The following is a 14,551-nucleotide window of genomic DNA, read 5'->3' as shown; positions in this document are numbered from 1 at the left end:
CGTCGTGCCCCATATCCCCCCCGTTCCCCCCCCTCACTGTCCCTCCCCTTGGTGGTGTCGCAAGGGCCGTGGCCCCCCGCCAGCCGCCTTCCCCGAAATGAGGAAGGACCTGGGCCTCCCGGCAGCCCCTCCTTTTTTTTCTGGGGGGGGGGGGCACACACATGGGTGACCGGCTGTCCTTCCCCACTCTTATGCCCCCCACGGGGGTGACCCCCACATCTCAGCCTCCCCCCCCCCAGCTCCAGCCCCCCACCCAGGTGGACCCCCCCCCCCACCCTGCTGTGCATGGGGTGACCCCCCCCATGTCCACGGGGTGCTGGCATGGGTGGCCCCAGGGTGGTGACGTGGGTGGCCCCGGGCATGTGGGTGTGGGTTACCCATTAACCAGTGGCGCGGACATAAAGGGACCCCCCCCCGGCCCCGTCGCTGACCCCCCCGCAGCCATGGGGCCTCGGGTGCTGCCCCTCATCCTCCTGCTGCTGCAAGCGGCCCCCGCCCCCGCACAGATGTGAGTCGCCCCCTCCCCACCCATGGGACACCCCCCCCCATTAGGAACCCCTTTTCTGGGGACCCCACCACCCATGGGACACGTCCACCCATAGGGCCCCCCCCCTGGGATCCTGCAAGACGACCCCCCCCCGGGACCCCAATATCTGTCAGTCCCCCGACCTAGACCCCCCCACACCCCAGATGGGACCCCCATGGCAGAGAGATCCCACCCCCAGATCACCCCTTCCCCGTGACCAGGACCCCCCTATCCCAAATGAGACCCCCATGTACAGGATCCCCAGAGCCATGGCCCCCACCTCAAGTAGTGAACCCCCCCCCGTTCAGGACCCCCACCCCATGTGGACTCCCCCCCCACCTTTCTGGGACTCCCTTGGGAGTGGATGCTGGAGGGCAATGGGGGGATTTGGGGGTGTGATGGGGGATTTGGGGGTGCCCCAGGCCCATGGGGCAGATCAGAGGGTCCCCAAGGTGCTGAGGGGGCACTGGTCGGGAACTCCCCAGGGACCTGGATGCCGTGGGGTCCCTAGGGTGGTTTTGGGGACAGAGCAGGGGTGCTGCGGTGGGGCAGACTGGGAGAAACTGGGGCTGTGGTGCAGCCCCCCCCCCATGATGGATGTCCCCAAGGGTGACGATGGTGACGCCGGCGCTGCTGCGGCTGGAGACGGAGGAGCAGGTGGTGCTGGAGGCGCCGGGGCTGTCGGTGCCCACCGAGGCCACCATCCTGGTGCAGGACTTTCCCCAGAAGCGCCAGGTCCTCCACCAGGTCCGCAGGCAGCTGAACGCCACCCACGGCATGATGACCACTGCCACCATCAAGGTCTGCCACCTCCCCGCGTGTCACCTCCCCGCCGGTCACGACCCCTCCTTGCTCAACCCCGGGGAGGGCTCAACCCTATACGAGACGGCGGAGAATCTCCACGGGGCTGGTGGGGTCTGGGGGAGGATGGCTACCAAAGGGACCACGAAGGGGCTGTCACCCTGGGGTCCCTGGGGACAGCTGTCCCAGGGTCCTTGGGGATGGTCACCTCAGGGTGCTCGAGGGTGCGTCCCTGTCCCCTGGGTGCCACCCGGTGTCCCCTGTCCCCCAGGTGCCTGCCAAGCTGCTGCCATCGGTGGTGGGGAAGCAGTACGTGGCGGTGACGGCACGCGTGGGCGCGGTGACCGTGGAGAAGGTGCTGCTGGTGTCCCTGCAGAGCGGCCACATCTTCCTGCAGACCGACAAGCCCATCTACACCCCCGGCTCCACCGGTCCGTCCCGGGGCGCTGGGTCCCGTCAGGGGGTCTTTAGGGGGCTGGGTCCCCGCCATGGCACCTTGGGGTGCCGGTGGGACCTCGGGGTGCTGGGCTCCAGCACCCATTTGGGGCCGTTCTCTTTATGGCCTCTCTTGGGGTCCAGGACCCATGTGGGGACCTCCCCGTGATGTCCTCGCTGCATCCACGCGGGGACATCTCCAGAGGGTCCCAGCACCCGTTCTGGGGTCCAACACCCATGCATGGATGTCCCCACGATTTCCCCCTCACCCTGTCCCCCGTGTCCCCTCCCCAGTGCTCTGCCGTTTCTTTGCCCTGAGCCACTTCATGGAGCCGGTGCTCAAGACGGTGATCGTGGAGATCAAGGTGGGTGGCTGCTGGTGACACGGGGACGTGGTGACAGGGGGACACGGCCACCCATCTCACCATCCCCAACCCCACGTCCCCACAGACGCCCGACAACGTCATCATCAAGCAAGTGCCCGTGTCCTCCCCCAAGAAGAACGGGATCTTCTCCCTCAACCACAACCTGCCCGAGGTGGTCAGGTGGGTGCTCCCCCTCCCAAAATGTCCCAGGCACACCCCCGGCCCTGTCCTTGGCCCCTCACCCTGTCCCCCCCCTCTTCCAGCCTGGGGACATGGACCATCATAGCCAAATTCGAGGACTCACAGGAACAGGTCTTCAGCACCCAATTCGAAGTCAAGGAATACGGTACGGTGGGGTAGGGGGGGCTCCAGATTTGGGGGGTCCGTTGGGTGTCCCCACACCAGTCCCCTCGGTCCCTTGTGCCCCGGTGGACATCGGGTGTCCCTTCCGCAGTGCTGCCGAGCTTTGAGGTGACCCTGGAGCCCGAGGAGAAGTTCCTCTACATCGACAGGAAGGAGAATTTCCGCGTGTCCATCACAGCCAAGTGTGTGTGGGGGGGTGGGGACACCCCAAAACGGCGTGGTGACATCGGGTGGCCGTGAGGAGGATGGACGGTGACAGGGACGTGGGGCGATGGTGACAGAGGCGGCTTTTCCCCAGGTACCTGTACGGGAAGCGCCTGACGGGGACGGCCTTCGCCCTCTTCGGCGTTATGGTGGACGAGGAGAAGAAGAGCATCCCCCAGTCCCTGCAGCGCATCCAGGTGGCCCTGTCCCCGTCCCTGTGCCCTGTCCCCATCCCTGTCCCTGCTGAGCCCCCTGTCCCCATCCCGGTCCCCGTCCCACTGACCCCGTGCTGCAGGTGGTGGAGGGGGACGGGGAGGCCTCGCTCTCCATGGACATGGTGCGGCAGCGATTCGCCAACATGGATGAGCTGGTGGGACACTCGCTCTACGTCACTGTCACCGTCCTCACCGAGTCGGGTACGTAGGGGGGGCGTGTGGGGACAGCTGGCACGTGTTGGGCCACATCCTGTGTGTGTCTGTCACGGTCCTCGGTGACGTGGATGGGTTTGGGGACATATGAGGACGTGTGGGATCATAGGAGGATGGGGCCAGTAGGGACGGGGCGTCGGGGACAGAAAGGACAAGGATGCGTGGGGACAGGAGCACGTGGGGTTGGGGACAGCGAGGATGACGACAGTGGGGATGGGAACAACCAGGGCCATCTGAGGTCAGACAGGGCTGTCCCCTGGGGGACGGGGAGCCCTGGCCCGTCCCCAGGTGACATTGCCGTCCCCGTGGGCACCGCAGGCAGTGACATGGTGGAGGCGCAGCGCACTGGCATCCACATCGTGAAGTCCCCGTACACCATCCACTTCACCCACACCCCCAAGTACTTCAAGCCGGGGATGCCCTTCGACCTGACGGTAACGGCACTGGGGGACAGGGATGGGGACCCCGGTGGCACCAGCATCTTCTGCATGGGGATGGGGAAAGGGGAAGCCCAGGGGTCTGTGGGTGAGGGGACCTGGGACCAGGGTCTGTCCCTATGTCATGTCCCTGTGCCACCTGGATGCCATCTGGGGGTTGGGGTCTGTCCCTGTGCCACACTGTGTCCCCCTGCTGGGTCGTGTCCCTGTGCCACGTGTCCCATGTCCATACCGCATCCTCCGCAGGCCTATGTCACCAATCCCGACAATTCCCCAGCTCCGCGTGTCCGCGTCAAGGCCGAAGGCTTCCAGGGCCTCGTCTCCACCCAGCGCGATGGCACCGCCAAGCTGGTCCTCAACATGCCAGCCAACAAGGACTCCATCACCATCACTGTGAGTGGGGACAGGGACAAGGACCTTGGGGGTTCAAGATGTCCAGGGTGACAAAGGACCGTGGGCAGCGTGGGCAGCACTGAGCAGGGTCCAGGACAGGAAGGTTGGGGGACCAGGATGGAGCAGACATCCAGGGTGGGGCCACGTGTCAGAACTACTCCAGGTACCGTTGACAAAGGACCAAGATGGCCATAGTGGAGGGGACATGCATGGCAGAGATGGCTACGGTGGTCAAAATGTCCAGAACGACCCAGGACCAGGGAGTGGTGTTCTTGGTCACCGTTGATAAGGAGCAGGATGGCTGGCGTCAGGGGGACTGTGATGGCTGGGGCAATTGGGTTGACCAAGTCCTCCAGGGTGACCCAGGGCCAGAATGGTCAGAGACCAGCATGGCAAAGCCACCCAAGGGGACCGAAAACCAAAACGGCCAGCATCAAGGGAATCAGGGTGTCCAAAACATCCAGGGTGGTTGATTCGACCAGGGAAGCCAAGGACCAGAGCAGTGAGGTCAAGGGGACCAGGATGGCCAAGACCTCCGTGATGGCCAAGTGGTCTGTGGCAGCCAAGATTTCCACGGTGGTCGAGACCTCCATGGTGACCCCTAACCAGGATCCCTGTTGACCAAGCGCTGCCGTGTCCTCTGTGCTGCAGGTCACGACGGACCAGGCAGACCTGCCGCCCGACCGCCAGGCCAAGCAGAAGATGACTGCCGAGGCGTACAAGAGCCAAGGTAACTCCGGCAACTTCCTCCACCTGGCTGTGGGGGCCAGCGAGGTGCAGCCCGGTGACAACCTCCCCGTGAACTTCCACCTCAAGAGCAACAACGATGGTGTCCGCAAATCTGTCTCCTACTTCACCTACCTGGTAGGCACAGCTGGCTTCTGCCACCCATCCGACCCCGTCCCAGGGCTCTGGGTGTCTGGGCACCCCCCCACCCTGGGCACCCCCCCACACGGCCTTCTCTCGCCCGCCGCAGATCCTGAGCAAGGGGCACATCGTCCACGCGGGGAGGCAGCCACGCGACGGTGACCAAAGCCTGGTCACCATGTCGCTGCCGGTGACGGCCAACCTCATCCCTTCCTTCCGCATTGTGGCCTACTACTTCGTGACGCCCAACGAGATCGTTGCTGACTCCGTCTGGGTTGACGTCAAGGACACCTGCATGGGCAGTGTGAGCGTCTCCACCACCCCAGGGGTCGGGGGGGGCCATGGGGGCATTGGTTGGCCGTTGGAAGGGGTTTAGGTGGCCCTTGAGAGGACCGGGTGGTCCGTGATGGTTTTGGGTGGCATTAGGTGATTTGGATAGCCCATGGGGGAATCGGGTGGCCCATGAGGGGGTCGGCGGTTCTAGGGGGTCTTAAAAGTCCTTGGGAATCTTGGGTGTCCCATGAGGGCCTTGGACATCCCATGGGCATCCCATGAAGGTGGTCGCTGGGTGGCCCAGGGAGCCCACTGGTGGTCCAGATGTCGCGTGGCATGAGACACAGCCAGCGATCACCTCGGGAGGACTCCAGCAACTTGTGGGGGCACCCATGGGGCAACTCTTGGGGTTGTCGAAGGCTTTTTGGGTGCCCCACGACCTCAACCCTGCTGTGTCCCCCCACAGCTGGTAGTGAAGGGAGCGACAGAAGAAGACAGCCGGGTGCACGAGCCTGGGAAACCCATGAGGCTGCGCATCGAGGGTGACCACAAGGCCCACGTGGGGCTGGTGGCCGTGGACAAGGCCGTCTTCGTCCTCAGCAAGAAGAACAAGTTCACCCAGAACAAGGTGGGCGCCCGGGTTCCCCTCCCCGCTGTCCCCACCACCCCTGGGTGACAGCAGTCGCTGTCACAGCCGTCCCTTGTCGGCTCCAGGTCTGGGACACGGTGGAGAAGAGCGACATCGGCTGCACCGCCGGCAGCGGCAGGAACCACATCGGGGTCTTCGCGGACGCGGGCCTCAGCCTGGCCTCCAACGTGAACATCAACACGCCGCAGAGATCTGGTAGGGGACGCGTGGGGAATGGGGACAGCCTGGGGTGACACCAAGGTTGGTGTGACATCCCGGGGGGATGTAGCCCCCGGGGTTTGGGGCTGTGGCACCCTGACCCGAGTCCCCTCTGTCCCCAGAAGTCCAATGCGAAAAGCCTGCGAAACGCAAGCGCCGCAGCCTGCAGCTCATCGAGTACAAAGGCCAGAAGGGTAGGTGGCCCCGGGGACACCAGGTCGTCCCATGGCCTTGGGGACACCAGGCTGTCCTGCCCTCGCTGCGGGTGCTGGAGGGTCCCGGGTCCTGAGGGTGCCATCTGGGTGCTGGCAGCGGCTGAGTACACCGACAAGAACCTGAGGAAGTGCTGCGAGGACGGCATGAAGGAGAACCTCATGGGCTACAGCTGCGAGAAACGGGCCACCTACATCCTGGACGGCAACGCCTGCACCCAGGCCTTCCTCAGCTGCTGCACCTACATCAAGGGCATCCGCGAGCAGAAGCAGCGCGAGTCCTACCTCGAGCTGGCTCGAAGCAAGTGCCGGGCAGTGGTGGGGTGGTGGCGAGGCGTGCTGGCTGGGCAAAGCCGGAGAAATGCTGGCGTGAAGGCTGGGGGAAGCTTCACTGAAGCTTGGGCGAGGGTTGGGCGATAGAAGGACGGTGCTGGAGTGGTGCTGGGGGTGATGCCACCCCCACCCAGGGCTGGGGTCCCACAGCCGTGGTTGAGGGGGCTGCTGCTACCCCCAGGCGAGATGGACGGCGGCTTCCTGGCCGACGAAGACATCACCTCTCGGAGCCTCTTCCCAGAGAGCTGGCTGTGGCAGGTGGAGGAGCTGACAGAGCCGCCCAACGAACTGGGGTGAGCCCCACAGCCTTGCCCCAGCACTGCTGCCTGGCTTGGGGCCATCACCACCCCGCGTCCCAACCTGGTGATCCATCACCTCCACTCCATCACCTCCGATCCATTTACCTCTGAACCCCCACTTGCCCAGCCTGGGGACCAGATGCGACCCCCTCAGTAGACTAGGGCCCCGTATACCCCCCTCCTGCTGCTTTGGGACCAACTATGACCCCTTGATCCAGCTCAGTGGTCACCTACACCCCCCTGGTTCAGCTCGGTGGCTCTTTACACCCCTCTGGCCCAGCGTGGGGCTAGCTGTGACCCCCCCCTTGGTGGTTTGCATCCCCTCCAGCATCTCCACGAAAACACTGCCTGTGTACCTGAAGGACTCCATCACCACCTGGGAGGTCCTGGCCGTCAGCATCTCCAAGAAAAAGGGTATGTGGGGGGATTTCAGAAGACCCAAAGGGTTCCCCAAACCTTGGGGGTGGTCTCTGGGACTTGAGGAATCCCCAGAATTTGGAGGGGTTACTTGGAATTTGAGGGGTGGGGGGGTGTCTCCAAAATCATGGAGGGATGTGTAACTCTGGAGGGAGTTCCAAACTGTGGGGAGATCCGTGGGACTTGAGGGGTCCCTCCCACCTGGAGGGAACTCTGTGAGGTCTGAGAGATGTCCCAAAGCCCCGAGGATGTCCCTGGGACACAAAGGGCCGAGTGAGCTCGTGAGCTTGAACCCCACCTCCCCGGGGACCGCCGTGCAGGGCTGTGCGTCGCTGACCCCTATGAGATCACTGTGAGGAAGGATTTCTTCATCGACCTGCGCCTGCCCTACTCGGTGGTACGGAACGAGCAGGTGGAGATCCGCGCCATCCTCTACAACTACTGGACAAACAAGATCAAGGTCGGTGGGTGGCCCACCCCTGGGCTTTGGGGGTCAGGGGGTATCTGTGGCCACCAGACCCTCACGGACAACATCTTTCTGTGCCCGCAGGTGCGCGTGGAGCTGATGTACAACCCGGCCCTGTGCAGCGCCTCCACCTCCAAGGCTCGCTACCAGCAGATCTTCGATCTGGAACCCCAGTCGTCGCGCGCCGTGCCCTTCATCATCGTGCCCTTGCAGCTGGGGCAGCATGACGTGGAGGTGAAGGCGGCTGTCTGGGGCAGCTTTGTGTCCGATGGTGTCAAGAAGAAGCTCAAAGTCGTGGTGAGTGGGTCATCGCCGCTCATGGTGCCTCTACCGTGCGGTGCCACCTCGGTCCCCGGCTCTTCCTGGTCCTCTTGATATCCCCATGGCATCCCCATCAGCACTTCATCCTGGTGTTGGTACCCAGGGATGAAGGATTCCCCATTCAGGATGCCCAAGGGTGGTCTCCTGGGGGCTCTCCCAGTTTGTCCCATAACCTTCACGTGCTGGTTTGCACTGGAACACCTTTCCTCACCAGCCTGGGGAGGTTGGGAAGGGGTAGCTCAAAACCAGCCCAGCCTTGAGCATTGGCCTCTCACCTCTGCAGCCTGAAGGGATGAGGCTGGAGAAGACAGTGAAGATAGTTGAGCTGGACCCAAAGGCGAAGGGACACAGTGAGTGGCCCCTGGCCGGTCGTGGGGACATCTAATCCTCATGGGGACGCTGAGCGGGGGACAAGGGCAACTGGGAAATCCTGCTGTGTGTTTGGGGCATGATGGATGGACCACCAAGAGCAGGACTTGAGCATCCTGGGGGACAGGGGGCTTTCTGCTATGGAGCCGGGGAATCCTGGGGGACCAGGGACATCCAACTGTGGAGCAGGGGCATCTCGAGGGAGGAAGGACACCCTGATATGGGTCTGGAGCAGGGCCGGGTCACCTGAGGGAAGGGGGAGATGAAGCATTTGGGGCCACCCACCTCCATCCTGGCCTCCCTGCCCCGCAGATGGTGTCCAAGAAGTGAAGGTGACGGCAGCAAACATCACCGACATCGTCCCCAACACTGAGTCCGAGACAAAAGTCAGCATCCAAGGTGACAGCAGGGGAGAGGGAACGCCTAGGGGTGGGCTGGGAGGGGGCAGGACGCTCCTGGCCTGACACCATCCCTTCCCCTGGCCCAGGCAACCCCGTGTCCATCATGGTGGAGAAAGCCATCAATGGGGAGAAGCTGAAGCACCTCATCGTGACACCGTCGGGCTGCGGGGAGCAGAACATGATCGGGATGACACCCACCGTCATCGCCGTCCACTACCTGGACAGCACGAACCAGTGGGAGAGCTTGGGGGTCGACCGCCGCTCCGAGTCCATCACCTTGATCAGAAAGGGTAGGAGCATCCCCAAATGGATATGAGCATCCCCGCGGTCCCCTCCTTTGGGGTGCAAAAAGTCACCGTCACCCAAGGGGGTAAAGCAACTTGCATCTGTGGGGAGGACATGGCTGGAGCGCTGCCAGTTTGGGGATTTCTAGAGCTACTGGTTTGCACTGGGATGTGTACTGGAGGGGGGGGCTGGCGGCCTGAAGCTCCCCCCAGGTGTTCCTTGCTTTGGCCAACTGCCCTCTCCTCACCAGGTTACACCCAACAACTCGCTTTCCGGAAAGAAGACAGCTCCTACGCTGCCTTCACCAACCGACAATCCAGCACCTGGTGAGGGTCCCATTTCCAGCTCATCCCTGGGGGGTCCAGGTGATGGGGCTGGACGTGACGGCGAGGTCCCCCTGCCCCCAGGTTGACAGCCTACGTGGCCAAGGTCTTTGCCATGGCCATCAAGATAGTGGACATCGAGCCAGAGGTGGTTTGCGGGGCCGTCAAGTGGCTCATCCTGGAGAAGCAGAAGCCAGATGGGATCTTCCAAGAAGATGCTCCTGTCATCCATAAGGAGATGGTGGTATGGTGGGACCCAAACCCTGCTCATGGCCAAGCCCTTTGGCTCAAGGATGGGCTTTCGGGATGAGCTGGGGGGGAAACTGCACCGGGAAACGGGAACGAGTGTTGTGTGGACATAGATCTGAGGTTTTTTCCCCCGTTTCATCACGCAGGGAGGCTACGAGGGTGCCGAGCCGGAGGTGTCGCTGACAGCGTTTGTCCTCATCGCGCTGCAGGAAGCCCGGCAGATCTGCAAGGACCACGTCAAAGTGAGTAGCCCAGCGCGGGGCGAGGGGAGGCAGCGGGCACCCCTCGCACAGGAGGGCGGCGCTTTGGGGCGAGGTGCCCAACCCTTATAGCAGCCGCCTGAGAATCCAAAGTGCCATCCTTTCTGCTCAGAGCTTGGACGGGAGCATCGCCAAAGCCTCCGACTACCTTTCCCGGAGGTACCTATCGCTGGCCCGACCCTACACGGTGGCCCTGACCTCCTACGCCCTGGCCCTGTCTGGGAAACTCGACAGCGAGAAATTCCTCATGAAGAAATCCAAAGGTGATGTCCCAACGGGGTGGGGGGGGACAAGGGGGAGGGGAGTTATGGGTCACCCGCTGGGTGCTGCTGTGGGGTGGGGACGACAAATTGCCACCAAGGGTGGGTTTTGAGGGCTCGGTGTCGCCCCAGAGGGAAACCGCTGGGTGGAACGCAACTCCCACACCTACAACATCGAGGGGACGTCCTACGCCCTGCTGGCCCTGCTGCAGATGGAGAAGTTGGAGCTGACGGGAGCAGTGGTCCAGTGGCTGTCCCAGCAGAACTACTTCGGTGGTGGCTACGGCTCCACCCAGGTGGGCTACAAACCTCCCTGGCACCCTTGGGTGCTGCTCTGGCCCCCACGGCCATGCGGGAGTGGAGGTTTGTGGGGGGAAGAAGAGGGGTTGATGGCTTTGTTGGGGGACTGGGGGGTCACTGGGGACCCCCAGGGGCATGGGGTTCCCCTGGGGACCCCTCCAGACCCTGGGGGTCTCCAGGGACATCTCTCAGGGTCCACCTCTGGTCTTTAGGACCCCCCGAGAGTCTTCAAGTGACACGAGGTAGCTCCAGAACTTGGGGTGACCTCGGCTTCGGGGCCATCCAGGAGGCTCTGGGGACGCCCCAGGCGGTGTCCCCAAGCCGTGGTGACACGGGCGGTGTTCCCGCAGGCCACCATCATGGTGTTCCAGGCCCTGGCCCAGTACCAGGTGTCGATGCCGCGGCAGCAGAAGCTCAACCTCGACGTGTCGGTGCTGCTGCCGCGCCGCGCCAACGCCATCACCTACCGCATCGAGAACAGCAACGCCCTGGTGGCGCGCTCCGCCGAGGTACCGGCACCCTCAGCGCCCCGTCCCCTCCATGTCCCGGTGTCCCTCCGTAGCCCAGGATGCCACATCCCCTCCACATCCCTCCCAGAGTATGTCCCTGTCCCTCTCCAACGTCCCTGTCCCCACAGACCAAGCTGAACGAGGACTTCACGGTGAAAGCTTCGGGCACGGGCAAGGGGACGATGACGGTGGTGACCGTCTACAACGCCAAGGTCCCCGAGAAGGAGAACAAGTGTGACAACTTTGACCTGCGGGTGGACGTGGAGGACGTGAAGATGGGTGAGTCCCCAAGTGTCCCCCACGTGTCCTCTTCTTGCTCCCACCGGCCACTTCCCACGTCTCCTCCGTGTCCCCTCATGTCCTCTCCACGTCTCTCATGTCACCCGTACTCCCATGTCCCCCTTCTTTCCTTCTCCACGTACCCCTGTCCCTCCAGATCCCCATGTCCCCTCCAGGTCCCTCTGGGTCCCTTCATCCCCCTCCATTGTCCCCCCGGGTTCCTCCCGTGTCCCCCCCGGGTGGCAGCAGTGTCCTTGTGTCCCCTCACAGGCAAGGAGCCGGAGGGCATCGTCCGCTCTGTCAAGATCACCATCTGCACCAGGTGGGACACGATGGGGACATCCGAGATGTTGGGAACAGCAGGGACATCGGAGACAGGGAGGGGAACGGGGCTGCTGGGAACAGGGCCACCAGGAACGAGGGACAGGGAGGTGGCCTCATCCCGGTCCCCCGCAGGTACCTGGACAACGTGGATGCCACCATGTCCATCATCGACGTCTCCATGCTCACGGGCTTCTCCCCGGACATGCAGGACCTGAAGAGAGTGAGTGCAGGGACATGGGGACACGTCTGGGGACACCTGGGGGACACGGGGCCTTGCATTGTCATGTCCTCCTGTCCCCGTGCGTGTCCCCGTGTCCCCCGTGTCCTTGTGTTCCCACGTCCCCGTGTGTCACCGCGTCCCCATGTCGCTCTGTGCCCACGTGTCACGGTGTGGCCGCGTGTCCTCTTGTGTCCCTTCATGTCCTGCGTGCCTGCTGTCACCCTGTCCCTGTCCCCAGCTCTCGGAGGGCGTGGAGAGGTACATTTCCAAGTTCGAGATCAACCAAGTGCTGTCGGACCGCAGCAACCTCATCATCTACCTCGACAAGGTGGGGACGTGGGGGGACGTGGGGGACGTGGGGATGGGGATGAGGTGGGACCATATGGAGATGGGGACGGGGACAAGGATGGGATAGCATGGAGATGGGGACAGCAAAGGGACGGGGACAAGGAAGGGCACAGGCTGGATTTGGGGATGTTCAGGGACAGGAAGGGGACAGGGATGGGGATGAAGCTGGGGACAGATGGGGACAGGACACAGATGGGGGCAGGAACAGGGATGGGCTGCACGGTGACAAGACGGGGACATGGATGGGCATGGGGACGGGGCCAGGGCCAGGCTGGGGGCTGGGGCGCTGCCTCCCCTCCTGGCTGACTGCTGTCCCCGTCCCCGTGTCCCCCCAGGTGTCCCACCGGGACGAGGAGTGCATTGCCTTCAGGGCCCACCAGCAGTTCCAGGTGGGCCTGATCCAGCCCGCGTCCGTCACCGTCTACAGCTACTACAAGATCGGTGCGTCCCCGTGTCCCCTCGTGTCCCCTCGTGTCCCCTTGTGTCATCCCTGGGTCCTCTCATGTCCCCGTGTCCCCGCAGACGACCGCTGCACCCGCTTCTACCACCCGGACAAGGACGGTGGGCAGCTGAAGAAGATCTGCTACGGGGACGTGTGCCGCTGCGCTGAAGGTGACAAAAGGGACATGGGGACATGGGGGCAGAGCCCAGGTCACACCCCCACCGTGATGGGGGCAGGTTGTTGGGGCAGCGGGACGTGTCGTGGCCACGATGGGACACGTCATGGCCACACTGAGACATCGTGGCCATGGAGGGACACATCATGGCCATGAAGGGACGCGTCACCGCCCTGTCCCCGTGTCCCTGCAGAAAACTGCTTCGTGCGGCAGGAGCAGGACAGCCCCATCACGGTCAACCAGCGCATTGAGCGTGCCTGCGAGCCCGGGGTTGACTACGGTGAGACGCGGGGGACACGGGGACGGGGGGCACGTGGGGTGAAACGGGGGGGTGGTGGGGCACAAGGGGGGAACGTAGGGGACATTGTGGGTGTGCAACGGGGGATGTGGGGTGACACGGAGACTGGAGGGGACATGGAGGGACGTGGGAGGGAAAAGAGGGGACATTGGGACACCAGAACGAGACGCAGAGGGACAGGAGGGGACGTGGAGGGACTCGGGGAGGAGAAGAAGGGACGGAGGGGGCTGCCGCCGGGGGGAGGGTGACGTGGAGGTGTCCCCGTCCCCAGTGTACAAGGTGAAGCTGGTGGAAATGGAGCAGACGGCATCGCACGACAACTACATCATGACCATCCTCTCCGTCATCAAGATGGGTACGAGCACCCCGGGGCCCAGGGGACGAGGCCACCCTGAGGGACGCGGGAGGGGTCACCGAGGGTGGGGGACACCCAAGGGTGCTGGGGACACCCATGGCTGGTCCCTGGGATGGGGCCACCCACAGCTGGTAACTGGGTGATGCCACCAAGGATGCCACAGCCCCCTGGGGAAGGGGTTCCCGTGGGGGGACACGTCAGAGCGGGTGTCCCTGGGGGGCTCGGGGTGGGGGTGACGTGTCACCCGTGTGTCACCCCTCCCTGGGACAGGCACTGACGAAGACCCAAGTGGAAGCAACCGGACCTTCGTGAGCCACCAGCAGTGCCGGGACGCTCTGAAGCTCCAGCCTGGCCAGGACTACTTGGTCTGGGGGCTGGCCTCCGACTTGTGGGTCACCGGCACCCGGTAGGGACACGGGGACACGCGTGGGGACGGGGGAACGTGCATGGGGACAAGGGACACGGGGATGAGCCCAGCCAGGTCTGCGTGCTCTTGGTAGCCACCAAAGGGTGTGCTGCCAGTCCCAGGACACTCATGGGGACGTGGGGAGATAGGGAGGGACATGGGGACATGGGGACATGGGGACACTGACCCCTGGGCACCCCCCACTGCACCCTGAGCTTCTCCAGTGTCTCGTACAGGGCTGTGCACCCTATCACACCCCTCTCCAGTGTGCCAACCCCCTTCTGCCCCGTGACCCCTCTTGTCCCCCCGTTGTCCCCAGCTTCTCCTACCTCATCGGCAAGGACACGTGGCTGGAGACGTGGCCGTCGGAGGTGGCCTGCCAGGACCCCGAGCTGCAGTCCCTCTGCCAGGCCTTTGTGGAATTCTCCGAGGCCATGACCATCTTCGGGTGCCCCTCCTGAGCGGGTGCCCCCCACCCATGGGTGCCCCCACCCTCCTGTCCCCTGTTACTCTCTTTTTTTTGGGGGGAGTTATAAATGTCCTTTCTCACAGCCCGGCTCTGGGGGTGTCACGGGGGACGTGGGAGCGCCGTAGGGGACAATGGGGACACCGCAGAGGACAACTGGGCTGTGGGGACTTCATGGGTGTCATGGGGACATCACAGGGAACGGTGGGGTTGGGATGATTCCAGGGGGGATGACGGAGTCATGGGGACACTGCGGGGGACGTGGGGGCTCTTTAGAGCACGACAGGGTCATGGG

The 14,551-nt window shown here is 63.8% G+C and overlaps 1 protein-coding gene across 1 annotated transcript; it reads left to right on the top strand.

The window, feature by feature from the left end:
- Positions 1-351: 351 nt before the first annotated feature.
- On the top strand, positions 352-14,341 carry C3 (complement C3). Its single transcript, XM_068664311.1, has 40 exons — positions 352-508; positions 1,135-1,327; positions 1,599-1,758; positions 2,057-2,127; positions 2,213-2,307; positions 2,391-2,473; positions 2,582-2,672; positions 2,789-2,891; positions 2,990-3,110; positions 3,441-3,556; positions 3,806-3,952; positions 4,604-4,816; positions 4,929-5,123; positions 5,559-5,720; positions 5,807-5,936; positions 6,062-6,133; positions 6,252-6,456; positions 6,619-6,777; positions 7,112-7,197; positions 7,521-7,660; positions 7,751-7,963; positions 8,271-8,337; positions 8,669-8,755; positions 8,844-9,047; positions 9,293-9,368; positions 9,450-9,609; positions 9,761-9,856; positions 9,987-10,137; positions 10,267-10,430; positions 10,785-10,943; positions 11,072-11,222; positions 11,493-11,544; positions 11,679-11,766; positions 12,005-12,094; positions 12,450-12,555; positions 12,637-12,726; positions 12,925-13,011; positions 13,301-13,384; positions 13,655-13,790; positions 14,110-14,341. The coding sequence occupies exons 1-40, from the start codon at positions 444-446 to the stop codon at positions 14,249-14,251; spliced, it is 5,010 nt and encodes a 1,669-aa protein (XP_068520412.1). The 5' UTR covers positions 352-443; the 3' UTR covers positions 14,252-14,341.
- The last annotated feature ends 210 nt before the right edge of the window (positions 14,342-14,551 follow it).

Source organism: Anas acuta, chromosome 32 (genome assembly GCF_963932015.1).
Source record: "Anas acuta chromosome 32, bAnaAcu1.1, whole genome shotgun sequence".
Classification (NCBI taxonomy): domain Eukaryota; kingdom Metazoa; phylum Chordata; class Aves; order Anseriformes; family Anatidae; genus Anas; species Anas acuta.
Note: the sequence above shows the minus strand (reverse complement) of the source record. Positions and strands in the feature narration are given on the sequence as shown.